Source organism: Felis catus, chromosome D1 (assembly GCF_018350175.1).
Source record: "Felis catus isolate Fca126 chromosome D1, F.catus_Fca126_mat1.0, whole genome shotgun sequence".
Lineage (NCBI taxonomy): Eukaryota > Metazoa > Chordata > Mammalia > Carnivora > Felidae > Felis > Felis catus.
The window spans coordinates 46,450,218-46,464,617 of NC_058377.1; the positions used below are offsets into that span (position 1 = coordinate 46,450,218).

Here is a 14,400-nt window from a genome sequence, read left to right on the forward strand (position 1 = left end):
TGGAGCTTCCTCAAAGAGTTAAAAATAGAACTACCACAGGATCCAGTAATTCCACCTTTGGGTATTCACCCAAAGAAAATGAAAACGCTAATTCAAAAATATATATGCACCCCTAAATTTATTGCAGCATCATTTATAATAACCAATATGTGGATGCATCCAAGCATCCATCAATAGATGAATGGATAAGAAAAATGTGGTGTATATATACACACACACACACATACACACACACTGTGAAATATTACACTGCCACAAAAAAGGATGAGATTGTGTCATTTGAGATGACATGGATGGACGCAAGGAGTTTTATGCTAAGTGAAATAACAAGTCAGACTGAGAAAGACAAATACCATATGATTCTACTCATGAGTGGAATCTAAAAAAAAAAAATGAATAAACAAACAAAAAAGCAGAATCAGCTCTATAAATACAGAGAACAAACTGAAGGTTGCCAGAGGGAAGGGGGGGGGGTGGATGATCAGGCAAAATGGGTGAAGGTGAGTGGGAGATACAGGCTTCCAGTTATGGAATGGTAAGTCATGGGAATAAAAGGCAGAGCATAAGGAATACAGTCAATGATATTGTACTAGCAATGTAACAGGACAAATGGTAGCTACACCTGTGGTCAACATAATGTATAAACTCATCAAATCAAAAAAGAAAAGAAGGAAAGGAAAGAAGGGAAAGGGAAGGAAAAGAAAAGGAAAAGAAACTGGGTGTTTGATGTTTGAATTTAAAGGTATTTGCATTGATAAGGCATAAAGTCCTCCTCTGCCTACGTTGCCACCTTCACCATCCCTCACCAGCCGTCATCAGTGCAGCTTACTACATGAACGGTTCTTAGGAGGAAGAGGGTTTATTGGAGAAACGACCCAAGTTTCATGTCTGTGTCTAGTTGAGAAAAATAGCTGCTTTGTGGCTCACATTGTATTTCCAACAAGTGGACAACTCTTTTAAGAAGTTGTACTGTAAAGGGAAGGAAAAATATGGAGAGGTAACTGGTGAGAGGGGTGGATCGAGACTGGTTGGTTGGGTTGTTGTTTTTTTTAATCAATAACCTTTCTTCATTGAGTGAATTGTGAGGACGAAACAAGATGAAGTTTGAAGGATAATATTTTGTACATAGTAACTCCTCAATGTGTTCACTATTATTATTGTTTCTGTGCTGTTGTAGGAGAAGGAGAGAAAGAGAAGGGGAATGTGGAGAGGGGAGCAGGAGAGGAGGAGGAGGAAGAAAGACCTGGGGTCCCTTACTCTTTTTGTGTCCTCTGAAGCATCTGCAAATCCTGCTTTTGGCCCACCAGGTGCTGCAGGATGGTTCTTCTTTTCTGGCTAGCAGCGGTCTCCATCTGGTGCTTCATGTATTTCTGGTCTCGCTTTCGATTTTGCACCATCATTTCACTCTCATCCTTAGCAAAGATGGGTTCACAAGTCTCTGGCTCAAACGTGGACATTTGCATGGATTTATTCTTTATCTGAAACAGGGACACATGTAATACAGATCAGAATGATACCAGGCAATAAACCTTACACACAACAGTGTAGCATAGTAAAATACCAGTCCCTTAGAGGCAGGAACAAGGGCTGCAAAAACCACCAAATGGGTAACACACAAGGCTACAGTTTTTATACGTATTTTTAGAATGCTACTGCAGAACTGCAGAACTTTGAAATAACAGTTGTCCCCTTACCTGTGCATCCAAAGCTCTCTTATAACACTGGGTGTTTTCCATCTTATCTCTGATGTATTTGGCTCTCTGTGCATCAAGTCTAGCAATTAAAGATAAGAGGAGGCGGGGGCGACGTTCGTTATTGTCTTCAGTAATACAGATTAACATCACTACAATGTATTTAATAAGTATCAATAGGAGGGAGCGCCTGGTAAATAAAAAGTGGCATTTCTTTCTAGGAGCTTCCATTTTAAGAAAGAAAGGAGTAATTCAAATGCATAGGCTAGTGGACAATGTGTTGAATAGAGGACAGACAGGACAAGTGTAAGCAGAGGAATGACCATTTTGTCCAAATTCACTACCACTAAGACAGGTCCTCCTTCACCCTCCCACCACCCCCCCACACACACCCCCCCCCCCCCCGTGCTTTAAAAAAACGTGACAGGAAAGCAGGAAGTGTCTATTTCTTCTACAAAACGATTCACCATAAGACTCCTTTTTAAGAAAGTGATATTTCCTATTATAAATTATGATTCTGTTATATGCAACCTAGAGGGAACCCATATGATCTATAAAGCGAGTATAATGGAACATAAACATTTTGTAGAAAAATATTTTTCAGTCCCAAAAGCTAGCTTATTATTTGTTTTTAGGAGTCTCTCTCACACTACAGTAGCCTCTTTAATTTCTCTCCTGACCTCAGTAGTAGAAGTGTGACTCGCCCTTAGGCAGGTTTGAACTCTGACCCTATCCCAGACCTCAGATGATCTGAACAATACCAATCAGATTCTCTTTCCTGAATATTCAGAATTGAGACTAACATTCATCCAGGTTTGAGCTGGAATAAAGATGATGTCTACCAAGGAGCTATGGGGGTGAGCAGAGGGAAGGATTCTTTACATGACTTTTTAGTCCTTGATTCTAGTCCTCTTAGATCCCCTCTCCCCCACATTCCTGTCCCCGGGTTCCACTGTGAGATACCGGTACTGACATTAAACCCCAGCTTTGACTTGAGATTGACCGGGAATAGCTGGGAATAGCGCTTGTTCAAGACAAGTCCCCTCCTTCATCTACCAGTATTAGTGATCACAAAACAATACAAAATGATTCTCTATAATTAGTTATAGATTGGTATCACTATAATGATAATTATAATAATGACAGCTTTTTTCATTTTTCTAATGAAATGTAATGCTGTGGTACTGGCTGCCAGCTGGGTTGGTTGGCTCAGTTGGTTATAGTTGTGCTAATGAAACTACCAATGCTGGTTGAATCCCACATGGAAATAAGCTTCACATGAAAATTCTGAACCCGTTTTTAGAGCCTGTCAACCAGACTCACTCCTCTGTGAGATGCTTTTGTTCTAGGCGGCCCATCAGCTCTCTGTTTTGTCTTTGCTTTATTTGCTTTTCCCGTCTGTTATCCATTTGTTTCAGGAGACTTTGGGAATATTCTTCTTGTTTAAAAGCATTAATCTCAGAACTGAGTGGCCGTTTATCAAATAGGAAAGATTTCTGGAATGAAGGAGAAGCAATTCATTTACTTTAAAATACCAAAAAGCAACAAAGAATAAAGGTAGTAATTCAGAAAACTAAAATCCATGATTAACTTATAGTATTTGCAGGTATTAGCAACAGAAATTTTGAAAAGACTCACACAAAATTCAGGTTTCTCCTTCTTGTGGATTCTTATAGCTTCAGCAACTCCAAGATTATAGGCAGCATTTTTTTGATTCTGTGCTCTATTAGCCAGATTTCTCATCTTTGAAAACAAACAAACAAAAAATTACGTACTGAAAATACAGCCTTTAAAAATTTAATTCTAGGGGCGCCTGGGTGGCGCAGTCAGTTAAGCGTCCGACTTCAGCCAGGTCACGATCTCACGGTCCGTGAGTTCGAGCCCCGCGTCAGGCTCTGGGCTGATGGCTCGGAGCCTGGAGCCTGTTTCCGATTCTGTGTCTCCCTCTCTCTCTGCCCCTCCCCCGTTCATGCTCTGTCTCTCTCTGTCCCAAAAATAAATAAAAACGCTGAAAAAAAAGAAAGAAAAAAAAATTTAAAAATTTAATTCTAGGGGCGCCTGGGTGGCTCTGTTGATTGAGCGTCCGACTCCGGCTCAGGTCATGATCTCGCGGTCTGTGAATTCAAACCCCACATTGGGCTCTGTGCCAACAGCTCAGAGACTGGAGTCTGTTTCAGATTCTGTGTCTCCCTCTCTCTCTGACCCTCCCCTCTTCATGCTCTGTCTCTCTCTGTCTCAAAAAAATAAATAAACGTTAAAAAAAATTAATTCTATTACATTATAATAATCCAACCGAGGTAGAAACTCGCCTTTTGGAGGCAATGGTACTTTCTATAAAGCTTCATAGATTTATAAAAGTGGGTTGGGGAAGGTTTTTTTTTCTTTTTTCCTGTTTTGCGGCTTTAGGCAGCACCTCTGTGGGGATCGTAAGAGGGAATGGAAGATTTCTTAAGTGGTTACCTGGTATCACAAATGCAGGAAAGAGCAGTATGGTCAACTATGGGAGACCACAGAAATCTGGACAGTGCAAATATGGGGGTACCATCCTCTCTTTGCTTGCTTGAGATAGGCCATAGATTTGAAGGGGAAAGCCTTGGTTATGTTGTATTAGAAATCACAAATAAAACCATATAAATCCAGGAGTTCCACCTTTAAAACTAAGTCCTTGGGGGTTGGGGAGAGGGAGAAATCAGTGGCAGGTACAAACATTCAGCTGCTTGGACATTCATCCCAGTGTTGCTCACTATTATGAAAACTTGCATACAACCCAAGTTTTAGTCCAACAATAAGGAAATGATTAAATACATTACAGTACAGACATATGACGGGGCATTTAGCGTGGCCCTTTAAAATCATGTTCCTACGGTCCCATTCTTCAGTCGAAGTGTTGAACTACCTGGTGTTTCTGGAGCTCCTCTTGATCCTTCATCATTTGATACTGCCGAATGTGTTGCTCATTTTCTCTCTCCCCTCTCTTCCTCTCACTGCTGTGGTGTCGTGGCAAATTGCGCAGCGCTCGTTGCAAACACACATAACACAATTCCTACAATACCGAGTTTGAAGACAAACTGAGTTTTTTGCCTTTTACTTGTTTTCCTTCACATTCCCTTCACAAGCTTTCCAGAGACTGAGTATGTCAAGCAACATACTCTATAAACGAATGTATTGATGGCAATTAGAAACATGAGTCTTGCAAAGTGGGCTCCACAAATATCCAAGAGGATTTACTGAACTCTCATTTGATCAAAAGTATTTATAGCAGGTGGGCCTGGGTGGTTCAGTCAGTTAAGTATCTGACTTTGGCTCAGGTCATGATCTCTCAAGGTTTGCAAGTTCGAGTCCTGCATTGGGTGAGCCCCACTTCTCTCTCTCTCCCCCCCTCTCTCTCTGTCCTTGCTCACTGCACCCTCTCTTTACCTCAAAAAAGAAATGTATTTGTAGCAAGTGAAAATTAGGAAGAGATATACCAACCCTACTTGTGTTAACCCTAGTAGATTTTAATAATAGATATGTTTATTGGAGTCTAATTTGGGGTCCTGAGTATTTGAACCATATCCATACATTGAAAAAAAAAAGCAATTCCCATAACTCTTACTGAGAAACAGAAGTGAGAAACAGAAAGAGAACTTTGTTTGAAGACACTGTACCTGCCCTGCCTTAGTATGATCCTGGCAACCAGTGGCTGGAGAAACGTTATGCTTCATTTTATTGTAATCTTTCAAATAACGTGGAGATGATAAGCTATAAAAACAGTGCAACATGAATTAATGTTTAAAAGTGTGACATGAGCTATGATAATTTGGGAAGCAAGCACAAATATAAGGGAAAGAAAAATAATCTTAGCGATCTTTCTCAGAGGATCTATATGTATTGAGGTTAAGAATCCATGGTTTGTGTCAAATAAACTGGGGTTTGAATCCCAGCTTTTTTGCTTACAAGTTGACTGGCATTAGGCAACCTGGGTCATCTTGCAAAAAATCTCAGTTACCAATGCTATGAAATGGGTATAAAATGTATCATTCTACAAAATGTATAGTGCTTATTATATGCACTATTTTAGGCATGGGAGATGCAGTAAAGAACAAAATATACAAAAAAAAATAAGAAAAAGAAATCCTTGTCCTTATGGAATTAACATTCTGATAAGAACTGACAGCCTGCTGATAAACAAGTAAGTCAATTCAATAGTATATGTGATTGGGTGGCTCAGTCAGTTAAGCATCTGACTCTTGATTTCGGCTCAAGTTATAGTCTCAGGGTTGTGGGATTGAGCCCCACATCAGGCTCTGCTCTGAGTATTGGAGTCTGCTTGTGATTCTCTCCCTATCTCTCTGCCTCTCCCCCGCTCACACACATACTCTCTCTCTCAAAATAATAAACTTATTTAAAAAATAGAATGTGTGAAGGTGATAAATGCCCTACAATGCTGGAGGGATGGAGTATTGAACCATAAAACAGAACGCCCATGTAAGATGTACCAAGAAGGTGATATTTCAGTAAATAGCTGAAAGAAGGAGGGGTTAATAATAATCAAATATCTGATGCAAAAAGCATTCCAGGCAGAGTGAATGAGTACAAAGTCCTTGAGGTGGGAGTGTACCTGTGCTCAAAGTAGCCAGTGAAAGATGAGATAGCAGACAGAAAGTAGGAGAGAGATCAGAGACCAAACAGGCTCTTGGAGGCCATGGCAAGGGCTCTGGCTTTTACCCTGGGTAAGATTGGAATCCATTGGAGGGTACAATGTCCAGTATTAACAAAACTATGGAGAAGACAGCAGTCCCTCATATTTCTGCTACTGGGAAGATAATTTGATATAACCTTCCTGAGAATAATTGGTAGCATGTATCAAAGGCACGAAAAATGGGTTCATCTCTTACCTCTAAAATTTTACTTTAAAGTTTTTATTCTATAGAATATTCAGGTGCATGCAGAGAATTATGTGTAGCTATATTGTCACAGTATGGTTTATAATATTAAAAAACTAAAAATAATCTAAATATCCAAAAGGAGATGAGTTAAACAAAAGGTTTAATTAATGAAATGATGTGCAATTATTTGTTCATGTTCTGGGACATTCAAAGCCATGGGAAAATGTTAACCACTTATTGTTGAGTATAACAAAGTTTCATATGATATGATCTCAGTTGTACCTAAAATGTGTGTATATGTTTCAAATACAAATATATGTATAATGGGTGATTTTTTTGTATCTATTCCTTTTCTCATTTTTCAAAATTTCTGTGATACACATTACACACACACACACACACACACACACACACAACCATTTTTTGGTCAACATCTATAGGAAGCCTCCACCAATAAGCCCTAACAATTAATTACTCCCTCCTCCTTGCAGCTCCTGTACTTTCTTTTGTTGTCTTTACCATGTGTACTACTTCTTTAGTGTCAGTCTCCCTAAAAGACTGTTTATATGTCTTTTATATGTCTTACAGCTCTGTGTCTTTGGTGTCTAAAGTAATGCCCAGCATACTGTGGTGCTCAGTGTCTGTTGGATTGAACTAAATTCCAAAGTACAAGACATTTAATTCACAATTATCTTTCATAACCATGAGATTATTCAAAACAAGCATGCCCAGGGTTTTGAACATGACTTTAGTACCACAGAGTGCATAAATCACACATATGATAGCTGATACATTGTGACACATTAACAAATTCAAATTTGCTAGCCCAGTGCAGTGTAAATAATCAATGCTTAAAAATAAATAAATAAATAAATAAATAATCAATGCTCAATAGATAACTTGAGTATGGTTGACTAATTTGAGGTTTTAAAAAGTGTCCTACTTGGGGTGCCTGGGTGGCTCAGTCTGAGTATCTGACTCTTGATTTCAGCTCAGGTCATGATCTCACAGTTCCTGAGATCGAGCCCTGCTTGGGATTCTGTCTCCCTCTCTCTCTGCCCCTACCCCACTTGCTCTCCATCTCTCAAAATTAGTAAAAGATAAACTTTAAAAAAAAGTGTGTTAAAAAAAAAAGAAAATAGAAATCTTTTGGGGTGCCTGGGTGGCTCAGTCAGTTAAGCATCTGACTCATGATCTCGGCTCAGGTTATGATCTCATGGTTTGTGAGTTCAAGCCCCACATCAGGCTCTGCACTGACAGTGTGGAGCCTGCTTAGAATTCTCTCTCTCCTCTCTCTGACTCTCCTTTGCTTGCTCTCTCTCTCTCTCTCTCAAAACAAATAAGTAAACTTAAAAAAAATGAAAATAGAAATCTTTTGACATAACATTGTTAGAAGACATGACCATAATGAATTGTAATACATTCATTCATTCAAAGAATGTTTATTGAATGCCAGCCATGTTTAGCAAAACTGCTTTCCAATTTGATCCAAATAATGAAACTATGTTATATCATAATATCTAAGCACTCAGAAGACAAGGGAAATTTTCCCAAATCCACAAGAGAGTTAGATGTTCTCTCCCCTGTGCTATTTTGTTTCCACCTCTGTCATAGTGTTTATCCTACTGAGTCATAATTTATCACTCTATGTATGCCTGGCTTTCCCACTAGATTATGAGCCCTGACTGAATCTATTATCCCAATCACCTAACAGGTAGAATGTACTCAAGGATACAGAATGAAGGAATGAATAAACACTCATTTAAATTCCCTGCATCAAGATATAACTCAAAAATATATTTAGTAACAGACACCAGATAAAATACCAATGCATTACCTTTCGCGGTTCACACTCTTACCACCACTAACATTCTGCTCCGCCGTGTTTGGAAAGCTGATGTTTGTCACTTTGAAAGGAGAGAGAGCATGTTTTTCTCGAAGTCTCTTGTGTGTTATGATCTCTGTAAAATGAATGAAACCAAGTTTCCTTTCAACTGTAAATGGGTGGTTTTGTACTTAACTAATTTTTAAAACTCGTTATTTTACCCAGGAAAATTTATATATAAGATACATTTCTTATCTTAAATTATTGTCCCTTGCCCTAGTGTGATTCAAACAAATATTTTTTTGTATATTTATTATGTGCAAGACACTGGCTAGTCACTTTAGAAAATACAAGAGGCAAGTCTTTGCCCTTCAAGATCTTTCAAAAGATATACAGAAAGTTCTCAACTTAATAATGGTTTGACTTATGATTTGTGACTTTGGCTTTTGATGGTGTAAAGTGATGTGCATGCAGTACAAACTGCACTTTGAATTTTGAATTGTGATCTTTCCCTGGACTAGTGATTTGTGACACAACATTCCCTTGGGGGATGCTGGGCGGCCCAGCAAGCTGCAGCAGGCAGCCAGCCACAGTTAGGAGAGTGAACAAGCGATACACTTCCAGCTATTCTGTACCCATGCAACCAGTCTGTTTTTCACTTCCAGTAGTCAATAAGTTACATAAGATATTCAATACTTTATTATAAAATAGGCTTTGTGTTAGGTGATTTTGTCCAACTATAGGCTAATGTAGGCTAGATGACACATTTCAGACAGGCTAGCTATAATGTTCAGTAGGTTAGATGTATTAAACACATTGTCAGCTTATGATAGTTTCAACTTACAATGGGTTAACCTGAACATAACCCCATTGTTAAATTGGGGAAGATCTATAGTTGTAGAGAAAAATAAGATATAGACAAAAACCCCCAAGAGCTCTCATCGTGGAGGTCTTATTACGTGCCTACAATGCTAAGTCGCTTTGCATACATTGCATAAATAGCAACTCAGGGCAATGATGAAAAACGTCTACATTCCAATTGATGGTGCTATCTTTAAGGGTCTGCCATGTTTAGAGATGAAAGAAGACACTTCAGAATCCAGTGATGAGAGAAGTGTTCATGGAGTAAGTGCGATGTAAAAATGATGCTAAGAGGTGAGTAGGATTGGGCTAGACTATAAGAAAAGGAAGGACATTCTAGGCAAGAGAAAAAGAATGAACAAAAACATGAAGTCAGGGAAGGACAAGATGTGTTAGAAGGACATAAATAGACAATTCTGCTCAGAGAAGGAATCTATAGGAAACAGTGACAGATGAGGTTACAGACACAAAAGCATGTGAATATTAGGCTAACAGTTTACATGTAATCCTGTAGGCCACATGTTGCAAAAACAATATCCACAAGCCAATGTTTACCCACTGACATGGGTTTTTTTTTTTGGCTCTATCAGCATTTTTTGCTTCAATGTCAATTAGTGTGTTGCCTACAAAGCAATAATCTCCTAAAGGAAGTTTCCAAAGGGTGGCATGGCAACCCCTAAGGATCCCTAGGTTCCTTTCCAAAAGTCTTTGAAATCCTAGGATTTTCTTCATATGCTTCAACCAACACAAACATATCATAACAGATTAAATGAAGACACAGATATGAAAATCCAGCCACCTTATATTAAGCCAAGTATCAAAGATGCAAAACTTCCATTCTCCATTTTTCATAAAAATTATTATTTATGCTAACATGTCACCCTATCATGTTAAATGCAACCCACTTCATGCATTTACATTATCTGACTGGACCCTGTAGGCATATGAATTTTGACCTCTTTAAGTAATGGGGAACCAGCAAAGAGATCATAGTCTAAAAGCCTGAGAGTCAAAAAGTGGTTAAGATGAGATACAAGATTCCAGGAATAGAAGATATATGTTAGAAAGAAGAATACAGTAATTATTCATGATTCTAACTTTATTTATTTTGAGCATAGAAGTCACTAAGCAATATGGCTGGGCTACCATCAATATGGTAGCAATATTGGCCTACCTCTGACGCCTTCTTTGCTTGGATGGTCTTTTAATTCGCACTTCTCTTGTCCATTCATTTCATTTTCATCTTCCTCTACAATGGTCTCCATAGGTGGTTTTTTGTCCAACGTCTTGATCTCAAACCTAGAAACAAGCCACGATGTTTACTGCTCTGGGCCTGAATAGGTGAATGTGTGAACTTTCAATCCTTAGAAGCAACTCAGCTAGCTATCTGGTTCTGAAATACACCCACTTCTCTCAAGGGGGCAAGAGCTTTGATTTACTGAGGCTCTCTTTCAGGCTAAGTTTGGGAGCCAACCAAGACCTCCCCTCTCAGTACTGAGGCCTCAAAAGCAGCTCTTATGAAGATAAATTGAGGGATTTAAGCTTTGGGTTTGGTCTCAGTTTGAACCCGGCTGTCTTTTCTAGTTCTGTAACCGGATGCATAGAGGTGACAGTGAAAGGTGGCTGTTGGATGACTTAAAGGCAAAGATTCACAGCCTGGTAGGCAGAGACCAAAATATGCCCAGAAATAACTGCTCCTCCCCTCCCTCTTTCTCCTCCCCACAGCTCCATCCTTTCCCCAGGCAAAAGTGAGGGACTTGCAAAAGCACAATGGGGGAATGGATGTGTTCAGCTGGTGCATGTAGTTGTAGGTTTTCTGTGGTCTCAAGGATGGAGTGCTGGGTTAGAGGTGTAAGCAGGAGAGAGGGCAGTGGGGGAGGGGTGGTACTTCCAGTAAATTCAGGGACCAAACTTCACATGAATAAAACATCTACAACTATTTTGAGTATTTGAGTTCTCTGGTCCATCTCTAGGCTCTCTAGTTAACAGGAGCTTCCATCTCTGTTCTTGACCCATTGCAATTATTTCCCTCCTGTAATGCTTCAGCCAAAATATGTCCAAGGGGGCAGCCAAATTTGCCTTCCAAAATGCAATCACAATAAAATTATTTTGAATCCATTGATTTATTTTTAATGAATAAGGCAACATGGTACAATGGAAAGAATAGTGGAACAGTCAGGAGCCATGGTTTTATTTCTAGCTTGGCCACTCAGTTGTTTGTCCATTTCATCCACAATATTAAGGGTCTAGACTAACTAATCTCTAATGTTTATTCTGACCCTCACACTGATTTTGAGGTATGTCATACAGTCCTTCCTAGAGGGGGTTTTTCCAAACCAACTAACACAGGAGGATGTCACAGATTTAAAAACCATGAGAAAATAATACTCTGGGAAGCTGGTTGTTATTCCCCAAACTTCCTCCACCTGAAAAGCGTAATAGTTAATGGCATAGCAATTAAGATTAAGAACATGATTAAGGGTACACAATGAGTGAGTGACAGCTAAACTGGGGGGAAAAAACCCAAGTCTCCTGACTCCTATTCCAGTGTTCTTTTTAAAAATTTTTTTTAAATGTTTATTTACTTTTGAGAGAGAGAGACAGACCATGAGTAGGGCAAGGGCAGATAGAGAGGGAGACACAGAATCCAAAGCAGGCTCCAGGCTCCATGCTGTCAGCACAGAGCCCGATGCAGGGCTCAAACCCACAAACCACGAGATCATGACCTGAGCCAAAGTTGGACACTCAACTGACTGAGCCACCCAGGTGCCCCCTATTCCAGTGTTCTTAATACTGCACCATGTTGTTTCACTTATTAAAAGAAAAAAAAATTAAAATTACAATTTTGCACCTCTATAAAATGGATAAAATTAAATACACATCTCAAATAGCTAAAGTGAAAATTAATGCAATAATATTGAGAAAGTGCTTAATAGCATCTGACATCTACAGTAGTAAATATTCCATAGATGACAATTATTATTATTATTATTAATTATTATTATTATTATCAGTATCATTATTATATACATTGTCAGCAGCCCACTAAAACCCACTGCACTCTTGGGATAAAGTTGTTCCTTTATTCTACCTTATCTCTCTAACCACTTGAGTGGTAAGAATCAGAGCTCAGACAGGTGAGCTAGACTGCAGAAAGAGAAAGCTAGTTCAGAGGAAATGATGGAAGGTATAGGAAAGCCCAGAAGATGAGAAGAATTGCACTAATATTGCAGGGACTAAAATTGATGGGAGGTAGTATCAGAGTTTCTAGGGAGCTAAGAGTAGTTTTAAAAATGAATAGTCTAGATGGACCTAGAGGGTATAATGTTAAATTAAATAAGCCAGACAGACAAAGATAAACACCATATCATTTCACTCATATGTGGAACTTAAGAAACAAGACAAATAACAAAAGAAAAGAAGAGTCAAACAAAAAAGCAGATTCTTAAATACAGAGAACAAACTGGTGGTTTCCAGAGGGGAGGTGGGTGAAGCATGGGTGAAATAAAGGGGATTAAGAGTACATTTATCATGATAAGCACCAAGTAATGTATAGAGTTGTTGAATTATCATAAATAAAAATAGTCTAACTGGCCATTGCTTTCTAACTTAACTATGGAAAGTGTATGCAACAAATCCTTCTTTGCTGGAACACTGAAAGAGAGAGAACACTAAAAGGAGCATGAGCCAGAAAAGATGAGAAACACTACCCAATCACATTAATAAATCAACAAGGATTGCTGTGCCTGGAGGAACCTGTGGAGCAAAACACTGACCTTGGAAATGCACACCCACACTTGGATTGCTTCTCTGAGCTCTCTCTGCTGGACAACACGGAGTCCACGGTGCCAGGCCTCTGGAGGACAGAGAAAGAGAAAAGTTATGCTTGGGGCAGTGGTCTAGGACACATACAAATCAAAGCTATAGGCAGTCTCAGAGGCAAGGCTACCATGATACTCTCTATTGTTATTTCTTACTTATTTATTTATTTATTTATTTATTTATTTATTTATATTTTTTTAGTGCTTAAAGTCTAGAGCTTAAAATCCAAAGAGGAATTATCTCATTTATCATCGTGGATAGTCCCATACCAATTCCACTGATGCTGCCTTTTCTCAAACCATTTCCTCTTTGGAAATTACCTTCAGAGTTGATGGCTTCTTTTATACATCTTTAAGAGGAGAGCTGACTTATTTGAAACTATGAGGAAAATGAGCAAGGAAGCCAATTCCACTCTTGACCCAAATAACTCTAAGAGAAGGGTAAGAGAAGGGCTTTGAAGTCACGTGGATTCATGTTCACATCCCCACACTGTTAAGTTATGTAACCTTAAACCCTGAGTATGTGGGGATAACAGGATCTAATTCATAGAATTTTTATGAGGTACTGTATGTAAGTGGCTGGCACATAATAAACACTCAACAAATAGCAGCTATTATAATTATTATCACATTTTACAGTAATGACATTATTACATTATACTAGTATAGAAATCCAAAATTATTTTTGGCATGATATGGTTTACAAAAGGCTTTGAAGGGAATTTGCAAAAAGAAGTTTTAAATATGGTTCCAGCAAAAGCAGCATCATTGAAATAAACCTACAGCTTCCCAAGAGAACTCTGCAGAACAACACTCAGGTTTAAGTTATGGGACATCTGGGGGGAAAGAATCACTCTCACCACTTTATAGCAATTTCCCAAAATGTGATTTAAAAAAAAAATTTTTTTTTTACATTTCATTTATTTTTGATAGACAGAGAGAGACAGAGCACAAGTGGGGGAGGGGCAGAGAGAGAGGGAGACACAGAATCCGAAGCAGGCTCCAGGATCTCAGCTGTCAGCACAGAGCACGACGAGGGGATCGAACTCACAAACCGCAAAATCATGACCTGAGCCCAAGTCGGACCAACTGAGCCACCCAGGCATCCCCCCGAAATGTGATTTTTGCTGTTAACAAGCCTTGGATTAACCAAAAGTTCCACGATTCATGATTCAGTCAGTTAAAGCAGACTTCTCAGATCCTTTAACATGCCAGTGTGTTTTGTGCTTCTGTCCAGGAGGGTGATATATGCAGCAGCCCTCCATCTGCTTTGGTCTCCAGATCCTTTTTTCATAGAATATCTCTCGGGATGACTACTTCTGGAAAATGCTCCT

At 39.0% G+C, this 14,400-nt stretch overlaps 1 protein-coding gene across 4 annotated transcripts in view; it reads right to left on the reverse strand.

The window, feature by feature from the left end:
* Positions 1 to 14,400, reverse strand: part of CCDC81 (coiled-coil domain containing 81) — a 39,142-nt gene that overhangs the window by 9,919 nt on the left and 14,823 nt on the right. For all 4 annotated transcript variants that reach the window (XM_011286543.4, XM_019811670.3, XM_023239355.2 and 1 more), the window contains 9 exons: positions 13,022 to 13,101; positions 10,420 to 10,544; positions 8,397 to 8,520; positions 5,339 to 5,432; positions 4,588 to 4,734; positions 3,330 to 3,434; positions 3,015 to 3,187; positions 1,695 to 1,773; positions 1,258 to 1,478 (listed from right to left, as the gene is read on the reverse strand). In XM_011286543.4, the coding sequence (XP_011284845.2) occupies positions 1,258 to 1,478; positions 1,695 to 1,773; positions 3,015 to 3,187; positions 3,330 to 3,434; positions 4,588 to 4,734; positions 5,339 to 5,432; positions 8,397 to 8,520; positions 10,420 to 10,544; positions 13,022 to 13,101 (1,148 nt within the window). The remainder of the gene's footprint in view (positions 1 to 1,257; positions 1,479 to 1,694; positions 1,774 to 3,014; positions 3,188 to 3,329; positions 3,435 to 4,587; positions 4,735 to 5,338; positions 5,433 to 8,396; positions 8,521 to 10,419; positions 10,545 to 13,021; positions 13,102 to 14,400) is intronic.